This window comes from Candida albicans, chromosome 2 (genome assembly GCF_000182965.3).
Source record: "Candida albicans SC5314 chromosome 2, complete sequence".
In the NCBI taxonomy this organism is placed as follows: Eukaryota; Fungi; Ascomycota; class Pichiomycetes; order Serinales; family Debaryomycetaceae; genus Candida; species Candida albicans.
This window is the reverse complement of record NC_032090.1, coordinates 1,586,923-1,600,252: the sequence shown is the minus strand read 5'-3', so window position 1 is coordinate 1,600,252 and position 13,330 is coordinate 1,586,923. Positions and strand designations below refer to the sequence as shown.

Here is a 13,330-nt window from a genome sequence, read left to right as displayed (position 1 = left end):
GTTAAACCATAATACAAATCATATTTTTCAAATATACATATCAAATACAAAGTCTATCTTTCATCCCAGAATTTCTTCAACTTTTCCCCCGCCTCCTTGTAAAGCAAAATATCGTCAGAGCTCAAAATTGGAAATTTTCTACCCACTTCTACTTTATCCAGAACTTCACCTAATTTAATCAAATCATTGGAATAATTAAAAGCATCCAATACACCTATGGTGTGATATGCTCTTGTGTTCTTTTTGTCCTCATATCTCTTATTTACCCACTCACTTTGCTTTGATCTTGGAGGTAAACTAATTTTTCCAGTCAAATATCTTGCTAGCAAAACAGCTTGATACTCAAACACTCTGAAGGAAATACCATCAATGGGAACACCAATTATTGTAATTAATGGTTCATTGATCAAGAATGTATGTTGGTACAAGTTTGGAATAGTTATACCTTCTGTGATCTGGTTATTTGTCAATCGATTCAAATATGGGTATGAAAACAAATAGCCAGTACAGTAAATCACATAATCTGGATTCTCCAACAATGTACCGTCTTCAAAGACAATTTTAATACTTCCTTCACTAAACTCAAACTTTTCAATTTGTGGCTTTTTAACAACATTGGTTTTCTGAGTGACAAACTTAGTGTTGTCAAAATTTCTGACAGATTGATAAACTGTAGTGCCGTCTTCTCTAGCAATGAATTTGGTCAAGTCCGCACCTGAAGCACGAGACCCAACAACAACAACAGTTTTATTTTTATAAGATGAGGAGTCTCTATAAAATTTAGCATGTTGTATCTTCAGGGGATATTTTTCTTGAACCGTTTTCAAACCTGGAACATGAGGTATAAAAGGGACATGGTAATGACCAGTAGCTATCACGACGGTATCAAACTCTTCTTGATACCATACATCATGATCATCATCTTGAGGATTACGAACGGTTAATTTGAATCGATATGGTATTTTGTCACTTCCATTACTGTTATCATCACGTGTAATCCTTTCAACATCTTCAACAGTTGAATTTAACCTCAATTCGGTTCTAGGATCATTCAAATTTTTATCAAAATATTTCTCAATATAGTCTTGAACAATGCTTCCTTCAACATATTTCCTTGTTTCTGCATCTCCTTCAACATCCCATTTATTGACGTCACTGTATGTCATCATTTTTTCAATGATGTTGGTGGTGATTCCATAATAACTTGGGGTTTCAATAAACCTTTCTTGTGTGTTTTTAGGTAATAAAATTTTCTTAGCTTTTTCTTGTTGCTTATGGAATGGATTAGGCAATTGTGGATCATTCTCCAAATTATAACTACCCGATTTGATGAGATCATTAGGAGTCGATCTAATGTCTTTATTAAAGAGCCAAATACCGCCTAATTTCTTTTGTCTTTCAAATACAACTATTTTTTTGATGTTTGATGGTTCTTTTAACAAAGTGTCTAGAATAATTGCTCCAGATGCTCCACCACCGATGATAGCCACAGTTTCTATTTGAGTCGAAGCAATCTTGACAGGGTTCTCATAATCCAAATCAGATAAAGAAGGCATTTTTGGAATTATATTTCTAATTATAGTGAGCTGACCATACCCAGAAAAAAAAATACTTTATACTGTGGGAAATATTAAGGGTTTATATAAACTGATGAATTTAGTAATACAATCATTATCCACACTTTGATTAGTGTTATCTCGAATCTGTTTTTTGTTTTTCTTTTCTGTATTTTGCTAAATCTGATTTATATTGCGAAATTCGCAGCCACAGTCGGCAATAATCATGATCTGATTCTAATCCGGCTTTGTTCATTTTTTTTTCTCTCAAACAATATTCTACACCTGGAATAGAAAAAGGGGATATCATCAGATTTGCAGAAAGAAGTATATTTGGCTCGATTGTGTTTTATATTGACTTTAAAGTTCTTTTAACGGTTAAGACAAATGTTTCTTTACCATGTAAGTGTAAAATTTGTGCTACTGTAAATATTTACATCTTGAAAACTAACAGAAAAAGTATAAAAATAAGTTACTTCCGACTTTGAGACTTAAATTATTACTCCATGATCAAATACAACAAATCAAATCATCAAGTACTAGATTGCATGAAAAATGGCCCCACTTTTCAAATGGACAGATATAATTAACATCCAATACGCCATGGGAATATGTTAGGAAATATGCCACACATTTATGCTAGTTCGTAACAATCAAAACGGCATTCAATTAGTTAATTGAATGATCTAATAATTTTTTTACCTGATAAGATTGCCACAACAATAAATTTATGGAAAGAGTTCTAACAAACTTCAAAAATGTAATTAACAAAAGTACAAATCTATTCAAATGTATGTATACCATAATCGTTGTAAAAAATATCGTGATTATTGGCTTTGTAGTAAATAAATAAATAAATAAATTATAGTCCAGGTTGAATGAATCCCTTGTGGGTCTCTCCAGTAGAATTATAGTCCCCCCAACCGTTGTTATTTGATTGAACATGTCATTAAAAATATCCCACTAACTTAATTCCGTGGTCCATATGTATTAGAATAACCTTCTTGCTCATTTTCAGCACGCCGTCTAAAATACAAGGAATCCTCATCGTACGAATTAGAGTCTTGATAGGCAGTATCTCCTTCGCGTGCTCTGTTTTCATGACCCATCATTGCAGTTTTTCCTAGATCAGCCAATTCCAGGTCTTTTCCATTACGTGGATTATTCTTACCAATAACATCAGACCTGGATGCCTGACGATTCAAAAACGATACTCGATCATCCCTCATTGGTTGATATTGTGAGTCGGGATTATCACGCAACAAGGCAAGAATACAGGTGATAATAGTAAATAACAACAAGAATAAAGCAAATACTGCATTCAATATGAAATAAACCACGGCCATCATTGAGGAAACCACACTAGGTTGTCCAAAAACATCGGAAAAAAACATAAAAAACAATGCGTTGATAAAATTCATTATACTAATGATAATATTAAAAACGTTTGTTCTTTTATCCATAAAGGGACGGATCCATATTAAAACCACCAAGTGAATTAGCTCAATTGCCCATACAATAACTGACTGGGGTTTACCATGATTCTGTAGCACCGCAACAATCAACGATTTAAGAAAAATGTACGTTGTTGACACGAATATATACCAGTACTTGTCAGCACGATACTGGAAATAAAGAAATCCAAACCTGTTCAAAAACTTTCTGTCACCAAACAACAAATATGCCGGGTTTTTATATTCACGGACAGATTTCGTACCCAACAAACAAACTCTGACAGCTGCTTGAAGCAACAATATCGCTGTAACTGCCAACATAAACACTGCTACAACAACAATCCCCGCTGAATCTCTCACAGTGAACTCCCAAATGCAAAACAATCCAATTTGTGGCAAGGCAAGCATCAATATACGGTAATTAGTACCTTTGATAATGGATGCCCATTGTCGACGGTACTCTTTAAATTTCCCTTCTTTGATAATTTTGCTTCGCACCAAAATCTCAATAATTGCCTTAAACGCCATGAGACAAACCAACACAACGAAAACAAAAAACAAAAGAAACTGAATGCTTGTCATAAACATGTCTGTAATTTCAATATTTGATAAGTAGGCAACTCTTTGAATTCCTCTCAACACCAAAATTTTCCCAGACGATTCGCCTGATTTTTCATTTGTCGTATACAAATCGGAATCCAAAGCACCGATAGATTCTGTATCAAGCAGCACATTGATTCGTTTTGTCAAATGTGTCACAAACTCGGGCGAGTGCTCAGCTATTGCCATGGCTGAACGTTTGATAAATTTCTTTACAAATTTTTGAACCGAAATTGAGAGATACCTTGATTTTAAAATATCAGTTGGTGTCCCTCCAGTTGCTTGGAGGTACCAATTTGCAATGTCTTGAACAAAACCAACTCTCACAACACCCAATGACCACATAAAATTTTGTGCCCAAGCAGCTGCTAATGGCGGAGTTCTAGCCACTGCCATCATCGCTGTAACAGCCAAAGACTGGAAGTAAACAAATAGAGACATTGAGTTGGAAGCAATGTGTGCTGCTGTATTAGAATATCCAATAATAGAAATTACCCCTGAAGTAATAACCCCAAGACCAGATACAGCAGCAATTGGCCAACCTGCATACTTGGTTTGTACAGTTTTACCATTAGATAACGTGGCCTCAACACACGCCAACTGTTCGTATGTTTGTGTATCATAAATCACTGCTCGAACTCTGGCATCCAAATCAGGAATGGTGTAGGCGATGCCAGGAATATCTTTGGTGACAGAAGAACCTAACGTATACAGCGAGTGCACATCTAAATGACCATTATTAATGGGACATAATGGATCGTTTTGAGCACCAGTCAGTCCAGTGTACGATATATCACACAATGAAATGTTTCTCTGCAAGACATTTAATCCATAGGCGATCACATTAACATTTACCCCAACTGTTCTATTATCAATAGTGGATATGGCAAGAACATCGAAATCAACAGTATTATTTCCGGGATAGAATATCACGTCAAAAAATGAAGCTGTGAACTGGGAATTCTCCATACATGTCAAAAGTGACGACGATTTGATGTATCGTGAACCATTGACTATGGACACTAGAAACGTAAACCAGATGACGAGTATTGATGATTTGGATATTATCATATGGAAAATATATATGCCTGAAGAAACTCGAGATTGAGTTTTATTAATTTTATAACTCGTTAAAGTTGTTTCGATGAAAAAAAATTTAAAAGTGATTCAAACAATGATGGATCGTTGAAAACAATACAATTCGATAATGCTCTGAGTCTAGCAAAAATAAAAAAAAAACAACAATAAATAGACGATACAAGAGCTCTAAGATGATGATATTCAGCACAATCTGTTTGTATATAGACTTATACTTCAACCAAAATCTTCTAATAGCTCTCAGCTCTCTGTTATGAGTATTAAAGACTCAAAAGTTGTGAGGTGAATATTTTTTGGTTGATATCTTGAACTAGAGAAATATGCATGAGAAAAAGCTAAAAAAAATAGCAATAGAATTGATGTGCCAAAAAAAGAAATATATATAAAAATAACAATAAGAAAAAAAAAAATAGGCATCAAGCAAAACCAAGCGACAGGGAGCAATAAAATGCAGAACAATCGTGCCAGATCCAGAAGTTATTCCTACTTATAAATTTGCCTTACATTCGAGAATTCAGCTAAAAAATAATTGTGGTTATCAAGTTCATTCAACATATGTTCAGAACATATATTTGTAATGAGTTATTAATAGCAAAAGGCCAGGGGGAGGGCTGAACTTTCTAAATTGCTTACATAAAAACAAGTCTAACTTCTTGGTGTATCCAGTCTAATTTCATAATGTATCGCGTAAAATCTGTTTTGGGTTCTTTCCATACTGCATGCACCATCATGCCTTCTAAATTGGTCTTTGCCAATGATGCACGACAACAAATCAGTAGAGGTTAGAAAAATAGAATATAGATACATTCTTTTAGAATAATTTGGCACTTCCTTGTTCTATTATAATATTCTGTTCTTGATAATATTTGTCTAGTTGTTGACCTTTGCCACTAATCTGGTTAACAATTTATCCAAAGTCAACTTCCTAATTATTCACCTAAGGTGTGCTTTTGACGTCGAGAAATCAACAACACAGCTTTGCTACAACTATAGACATTCACTACTAACCATTTTAGTTACTGGAATAAGGTCAACCAGAAACTCGTTTGCAGCTCATCTCTTCGACAATCGTATATGAAAATTCTTTGGAACAATTTATTAAAACAGCCGCATCTGAATCCGAAAGAAGAAATCAACCACGTGCACCAATTTAATTCTTTTTTTTTTCGGTCACTGTGTGTGGGATTGGCTCCAATTAAATCTGTGTGTGTATTAAAAATCCACTTCTGCTGTGGGGCTAAAATGAAAATAATTTTTCATGCTTAAATCATCACCTTTGATTTTTTCTTCTTTCCTTATTTCTGTTGTTTTCGTTGCCTTAAAAAGCTATATCTTCTATTATAATGGTGGTTCAGAAAGAAATTGATTTAAACAAACCATTAGACGCCAATGCAGCACCGGTATTGGCCAAAACAACTTTGAAACCGGAGTTATCAAAGGCCGCCATTGTTTTGCACGGAGATCGTTACAAACAATTACAAGCGAAGTTAACTAAGTATGTTTTATGGCATCCAATTTCAATCGTTGTTTATACGACAGTACTTCCAGTAGTTGTTGGGTATGCCTTGTGGGATTATATTAGTATCAGCGACCACTTGATTGAGTTCTACCATATTATGATGAAAGAAAAGAAAGATTTCATATTTTCCTTCTTCACTGCGTTCCCGTTGTTTGCCAGTGTTTTTGCTTCCTTTGGATTTTTAGCCTACATTGTTGGGGAAGATATGGGGATTATTACTTCGAAATTCTATGCACAAAAGTATTGTGATTATATATTCGGATTTGATATCAAATCATATTCACAAAACGAAACTGGTAAAGACAAGAAATTGACCAGGAAAAGTCTAGACACACAATTAATTGTTTATCGTGACTCACCTATTGCTATTTGTTCATTAGTTGTTGATGAAACCCAGTCAAGTGCAGCAAATTTCATTGTGAAAATCACTGGTATTCATGTGAGAAAGGTCTTTCAAAAAGTTAACTTTGACGAAGTCTTAATTGATTGGGCAGTTGTCAGAGCCAGAGAATTATACCAGGAATTTCTCACTTCAAAAAACATAAAGACTCCTCCAGAAAACAGTTCCATTTTAATCACCATAGACGCTTATTCGTTTGACAATGCTTTCGAGAAAACCTTGTACAACCATGGTTTTAGAATTTTGGATTCTTCATTTGAATTAAATCCTTTTAGCCCAGCTGTTTCCTGGTATAAGGAGAGATTGTACAGATTCTTAAATGTTTCAAGAGACTCATTTGGATTAATGTTAACTATTGCTAAAGACGATATCGAATCAATCAACAGCGATACCAAGCAAAATAACCAAAGTAAAATCAAAAAAAGACATTAAAGCGAAAAAAAGAAAAGAAAGAAAGCATTGGGCTTAATAGGTTGTTGTACTAATACTATGTATAACTATTTTAATTTTATTATGCATGAAGTTTTTATTTTAGTATTTATTATTTGTTCCTGTTTTAGGCTAAATCAAGGGAATCTTTCTAATCTAATAACCCTGTAGTTTTCAGCTTACGTTTTTGTTTTTGGATTCTGAAAACTATTAACGCAAACCATACAATAACAACGGCAATTAATAAATACAAAATGTACTTTACTAATACCAAGAATTTGCCAAACCAATAAGTTATGAAATTAATATCTTCATGGCCATACTTTTTCAAACGGTATTGTCTTTCTTGCTCTTTGATTCTCTTTTCAGCCATTTCCAACCGTTTCAAGGATTTTCTTCTTTCACTACTTAATTTCTTTTTGAAAGCACGATGTCTTCCTCCTCCACGTTTCTTTTCTTTAGCTTTAGCTTCTTCTTTGACGATCAGAGCAACTGATGAAACTTCACTGTCATATTCATTTTGTTCACGAATCAATTCTTGCAATTCGTCAATGCTCTCCACAAATGTATCATCAGGCTTATATAATGCATAAATTCTATTTTCAATAATGTCAACGTTTTCCACTAATTGTCCAGTTTCAGCTGATAACCCTAAATATTTTGTTTCTGGCAATTTAACATCGGTCAAAGTGACACAGTTTTGCCATTGCTCGTGATGACCATAGTAGTTAAAATCAATAGATAAATAGCCACTTTTTATATAGACCAATCTCATTTTTGTTTCCTTAGCTTCTGGGTTTAAGAGTTGCTTAGCTATACAACCAGCTAATCTAGTTTCGTATCCATCGGTTGCTTTATTGTACATGGCGTTTCCATCTCCAAGCATCAAATTTACATAGGGGAATTGTCCACGTTTCCCGTTTTTAAAAGTGTCTAACATAATACCCAATCCGTTGAATTTGTTTTGAATCCCAAACACATCACCGATATCGGAAGGTTTATCCAAAAACCAGATGGCTAACCCGTCTCCAACCAAACCATGCTTGACATCAGGGTTATGAATGTGGAAAGTCAATTCCATTTCAAAAGATTCCGCATGTATAGGCCATTTACTAAACATATTTGATACTTGATGTGGAGCATTTGCTGTCAATCTGATAAAATCATGATTTCTCACCAATAAATTACCCTGTGAGTCCCAATTCTTGATATGAAATTGGGATTCATCCAAATATGGCAGTTGAATTCTTTGTGGCACCAATTCCACTTTTTTCAAGGCAACAATCTGAGATGCTTTATTTTGTAACAATGAATTGATTTCTTCAGGAGTATAGGTTGAAGAACTGGAAAATATTGATGAAAACCATTCTGTGTAGAAAATCCCATACAATAAAACAAACGCAAAAATTGCTAACAATGACTGTAAAGGTCGTGATCTTTGAATGGTATAAGATAGCGACATTGCAATCTCAAGACGTGTTATAAAACGAACAACGTATAGTTAAATATTGTTAAAAGTATTAGAGAAAAGTAAAAAAAAAAAGAGCGACAAGTTATGCACAAAGGAATGATTGGAAATTTGATTCTAATAAATTCTGTTAGTAGATGTACTTTTTTTTTTCTCTCTTCGGTATTGTAGATTTTTCACGGCTTTGTCTCCACAAATTATCAGTTGAACAATTGCATAACCAAAGACTAGTGAACGGATATCGCTTCTACAATTATAGTGGCTCATCACTGTAATATTGTACACAGAAGGTAAAACCAAATACAGCTTGATTCTAAAAATGGTCAAGTTAAATAATTGGTGCAAGCACGTTTTTAGTTATTCATTTATTTATTTACAAATTAAAGATTAAAGTTTCTACCTAAAAATTTTGACCATTCACTAAAACTAATACGACTCTTTTGTATATTTACATCAAATCCGTCCCTATTTACACGAAACTTCAAAAAATTGAACCATCATTATTTGCCAAATACCACAGTTCTAAGAGCACTAAACAAGTTTTCCTTCTTTTCACCATTGATTTCATTCATTAAACGTTCATAATAGTGTGGGTTACCCTTTGGTCTTAGTAATTTATCGTCCAATTCATAATATCTCTTGTATTTGTCGTTACACAAGTTTTTCAAAGCAATGTATTGCAACTTCAAATCTTGTTCAGATATCTGGTTGACCTTTTGTAAATCGGAAAATCTCTTTATCTGAGAATCTTTGAATGAAGAGTAGTGCTTTAACTTCTCCTTTGGTAATGTGTTTAATAATGATATTATCTTCTTAGATATTTCTTGTTTCGATGACATTGTCTACTTGCAAAAGGCACGTTTGAGATGATTGATGATCAAAGCCAATAACTTCTCTTTTCTATGTGTGAAATATTTTTTTTTTAAAAGAATCAGTATTTATTACTATTGGTCGTGTATTGCGGCCTAAAATCAAACACTTCTTATCCAACTATCAATTATTAAAAGGTCCTACAAATTACCTACAAATAGCCCTGATAATTTCAATGCAAAGGATGACAAATCAATCGAGATAAAATTTAATAAATGTACCAAAGATGGTAAACTGTTGTGCTAGTAAAATTTAGTATATTTCACTTTAAATTCCCAGACACATTCAATCAAATTTTCAAATCTCTGGTACTTTAACAATTGAAATTACTAAGGTTTACGAAGATGTGTGCCTAACAATGGATCTTCATGATATAATGCATATTCACCTCCCTCAGTCCGTTGGTTCACTTGTAACTGTTTCACACACAGGGTTTTAATCTGAGCTAAAGAACAAGAAATACACAAAAAAAAAGAGTCGATTTATAAGTAATTTCTTACTAAAAACTAAACCTAAATAGAACAAGCAATAATTGACCTTACGTAATTTGAAACGTCATTAACTAAACTCGTCTTGTTTGCTCTGACTCTTCACAATATTTATGATATATAAATATCTTAATATTCCACCATTATACACCATTTTTCTTTTTCTTTCTGGAATTCTCCTTTTTTCCTTTTGCAATTGATTACACTCCTAAATCCCAAACCTTACAAAATGTCCAAAATTCCTTATCCAAGATTGATTTTTGTTCGCCACGGTCAAACTGAATGGTCTAAAAGTGGTCAACATACTTCAACTACCGACATTGACTTGACTCCATTTGGGGTCGAACAAATGAGAAATACTGGTAGAGCACTTATCGGTCCTAGTAATTTACAAATGATCAAACCAGAGAATTTGACTCGTATTTTTGTTTCACCAAGGCAAAGAGCACAACAAACTTTACAATTATTATTGGAAGATGTTGACCCCGAATTTAAGGACAAAATCCCAGTTGAAATAGATGAGGATGTGAGAGAATGGGATTATGGTGATTACGAAGGAATAACGAGTGCTGAAATCAACGAATTAAGAAAAAAGAAAGGATTAGATGATAAAGATCACAAATGGTCCATATGGAGTGATGGATGTGAAGGAGGTGAGCAACATTATGATGTAGCAAAGAGGTTGGATAGATTTATTGAAAAAGTAAGAGAGTTTCATCGTCAAGCAATTGCTAAAAAGGAACCATGTGATATCCTCGTCGTTGCTCATGGTCATATATTGAGATGTCTAGGAGCTAGATGGGTCCAACGTGAATTGAATGTCAATCCACAATTGATTTTGGATGCTGGTGGTGTAGGAACTTTGAGTTATGAACACCATAATATCGATGAACCATCAATCTTTTTATCAGGGGCATTCACCGTACCGGTTGCCGAACAATGTGCTGATCTTTAGATGCTTCAATTATTATTTAAACTAGCAGAAAATAAACCGAATAGAGACATATGTATAGAATATGAAATGGTGATTTACAAACTAAGTCAGTACTTGTAGAACAGTTTTGATGGCGTATCAAATCGGATACCGCAAAACTTGTGCGTAACAGAATATTGTGGATAAGGTAAATGGAGAACTTTTTGGTTTTGTGTACTTCCACTTCAGAACAAAACACAACAGAAACAAGGAAACCAAAAAAAAAATAAATCGTGTTATCATCAGAACTACCACTACTATCACATTCCAGCATTCGAACTATGGGTGAAAATACAGTCTCTACCAATACAATCATTAACAACAGCAGCTCCAGCAATAATAAATCAAATTTAAAATGGATAAATCAACTTCGAGTTTTACCTTCAGACCCCAAATCGAACGATTTTTTAAAACTAGATTATATTGAAGTAAATCTCAATAACTCAAGAAAGCTTATCACCAATGTAAACCAATTGACTAACAACTTTGACAAATACGTGAAAGACGTTGATTTACAAATGAACGGTAACCTAGTTCAATTAAAACAAATCAAACAAGAATTGGATTGGTTAGAATGAACAGTATATCGGGCATTTTTAGGTATTATTGGAACATGAATAGTAAATGATTTGATACTAGTTTTCCAAATCTAGTATAATTTAGAGTTGCAAAATAAAAAATGTATTTATATCTATAAAAGTACATAAGAAAGTTCAGTCTGTTGTAAATCAAAGATACAACACAACTTAAACAGGTCTAAGGTCTACCACGAACATTCTCCTCCTCCTCATCGTCAGTTATTATAAAGTCTTGCATAGTAATAGAATCATCAACACGGTTATATTTTCCGTTTCTTTCGATATCATCACCTTGTTTATCAGTTATCTCCTCTTGCTGCGGTTTGAATTTTAAGATAATTATGGCGTTACCAATAATCAATGTAATTCCCAAGAAACTCAAAATCCCAGGAAAATGATGCCATATCGTCAAATCCCAAACCACAGCGAAAATCATACCCGAATAAGCCATCAAGGAGGCTCTTGCAGCTTTAACTCTTTGAACTCCAGCAGTTAGAGAGAATTGCATGAAAAACCCCGAAAAGCCAATTATGAAAAACAATGTCCATTGATAAGCATTTGTTGGTAATACAAATGTCAAACTAGGAATTACCAAAATAGCAAGAAACGTGACTATACAACAGGTCAATGCAAAGTATGAGACAGACAACAATGGATGAGCATTCATACCAATTTTCCGTAAGACTATATAAACAGATGACGCACCACAGACACCAATCAATCCGACAATTGTTGCTAAAATTCTTTTTTCACTAGATGAGCTCTCGATAGTCTCGTCATTACCGGTTTCTTTGTTTGATTCATTACCGAAAATAAACGTTGGTTTAGCAATTAATACAACCCCAGCCAAGGAGAATACCGAACAGATTGCTTCTAGTATTGAATATTTTTCGTGCAATAACACAAATGCTAAAAATGCTGTCACCATCGGTACCAAGAAAGTCAATGCTACGGCATCAGAAAGACTCAAATACTGTAATGAAAAGTACATTCCAAAAACACCAAAAAATCCTACCAAGCCTCGTAACAACAATAACTTCCTAATTGGTTTGAGACCAAATGGCGCATCGGGAACAGATCTTGTGATGGCCATGTATAATAGACAACAAATATATGTGATGAACATTCTAACAAACAATATTTGTGCCGGATGGATCGGAGTGTTGAAGTTCTTATCGGTGACCAATAACTTACAAGTTGTCACCATAATCGAATTCAAAAATTGTGATAGTAACAATAGAGACAATCCAATGTTTGGTTTGATATATTTTGAATAAAATGACATTGAAAAATACTTGATTTTTTGGAGTGGGGATAAGTTTGGGTGATAAAGATAAGTGTTTTCCCAGTCTTGCTCTTCTATAGTGAATGAATCTACGGAATCGGTTTTAAATTCGTCGAGTTGATTTTGGCTGTTGTTATTCGATGGGGTCTCAATATCTGGTGTTGCTCTAGTTGATGATGGGTTAGAAATGTTCTTATCAGTTATGACTACCGGATCAGAAACTAGCGGTTGATTATTTAGCACCGTATTAGGTGCACCTTGATTTGAATTAGACATTATCAGCAACAAAAGTGTATAAGCTAAGAACGGAATACGATACAATTAACCAGATCAATCCAAGAAAAAAACAAATGATACTTAAAAGAAAAAGAAGTACACTAAGATAGAGAAACAATTAGAAATCGGGTTTCTTTTTTTCTTTCATCCCCCCTTTCTTCTATTTCTGCTTTATTACTTTTTATTCTTTTTCTTGTTTAATTGCGGCATTGCATGCAATCAATTTAAAGTGAAAGAAAAAAAGTGTGTACATACACAAATTGAGGCTTTGCAATTCCGACTTAATTACAATAACTCTTTATGAATATTAGTCATCATATTACAACAGATGCTAAG

At 33.8% G+C, this 13,330-nt stretch overlaps 8 protein-coding genes across 8 annotated transcripts; 3 read left to right on the top strand and 5 right to left on the bottom strand. All coding sequences in view use genetic code 12, as the record gives it.

Moving 5' to 3' along the window:
• Window positions 1–53: 53 nt before the first annotated feature.
• CAALFM_C207840WA (uncharacterized protein) lies at window positions 54–1,556 on the bottom strand (the record flags this gene model as incomplete). Its single annotated transcript, XM_710944.2, has 1 exon — window positions 54–1,556. The coding sequence occupies one exon, from the start codon at window positions 1,554–1,556 to the stop codon at window positions 54–56; it is 1,503 nt and encodes a 500-aa protein (XP_716037.2).
• A 968-nt stretch (window positions 1,557–2,524) lies between these two features.
• FLC3 (Flc3p) lies at window positions 2,525–4,681 on the bottom strand (the record flags this gene model as incomplete). Its single annotated transcript, XM_710945.2, has 1 exon — window positions 2,525–4,681. The coding sequence occupies one exon, from the start codon at window positions 4,679–4,681 to the stop codon at window positions 2,525–2,527; it is 2,157 nt and encodes a 718-aa protein (XP_716038.2).
• A 1,370-nt stretch (window positions 4,682–6,051) lies between these two features.
• PHO86 (Pho86p) lies at window positions 6,052–7,059 on the top strand (the record flags this gene model as incomplete). Its single annotated transcript, XM_710946.2, has 1 exon — window positions 6,052–7,059. One exon carries the CDS (start codon window positions 6,052–6,054, stop codon window positions 7,057–7,059), a length of 1,008 nt encoding a protein of 335 aa, XP_716039.2.
• A 148-nt stretch (window positions 7,060–7,207) lies between these two features.
• Window positions 7,208–8,518, bottom strand: CAALFM_C207810WA (uncharacterized protein; the record flags this gene model as incomplete). Its single annotated transcript, XM_710947.2, has 1 exon — window positions 7,208–8,518. The coding sequence occupies one exon, from the start codon at window positions 8,516–8,518 to the stop codon at window positions 7,208–7,210; it is 1,311 nt and encodes a 436-aa protein (XP_716040.1).
• Window positions 8,519–9,024: 506 nt separating this feature from the next.
• On the bottom strand, window positions 9,025–9,363 carry CAALFM_C207800WA (uncharacterized protein; the record flags this gene model as incomplete). The annotated part of the gene is made up of 1 exon (XM_710948.1): window positions 9,025–9,363. The coding sequence occupies one exon, from the start codon at window positions 9,361–9,363 to the stop codon at window positions 9,025–9,027; it is 339 nt and encodes a 112-aa protein (XP_716041.1).
• Window positions 9,364–10,111: 748 nt separating this feature from the next.
• CAALFM_C207790CA (uncharacterized protein) lies at window positions 10,112–10,837 on the top strand (the record flags this gene model as incomplete). The annotated part of the gene is made up of 1 exon (XM_710949.1): window positions 10,112–10,837. One exon carries the CDS (start codon window positions 10,112–10,114, stop codon window positions 10,835–10,837), a length of 726 nt encoding a protein of 241 aa, XP_716042.1.
• A 299-nt stretch (window positions 10,838–11,136) lies between these two features.
• Window positions 11,137–11,433, top strand: CAALFM_C207770CA (uncharacterized protein; the record flags this gene model as incomplete). The annotated part of the gene is made up of 1 exon (XM_019475254.1): window positions 11,137–11,433. One exon carries the CDS (start codon window positions 11,137–11,139, stop codon window positions 11,431–11,433), a length of 297 nt encoding a protein of 98 aa, XP_019330799.1.
• Window positions 11,434–11,611: 178 nt separating this feature from the next.
• Window positions 11,612–12,718, bottom strand: CAALFM_C207760WA (uncharacterized protein; the record flags this gene model as incomplete). Its single annotated transcript, XM_710951.2, has 1 exon — window positions 11,612–12,718. One exon carries the CDS (start codon window positions 12,716–12,718, stop codon window positions 11,612–11,614), a length of 1,107 nt encoding a protein of 368 aa, XP_716044.2.
• Window positions 12,719–13,330: the final 612 nt, after the last annotated feature.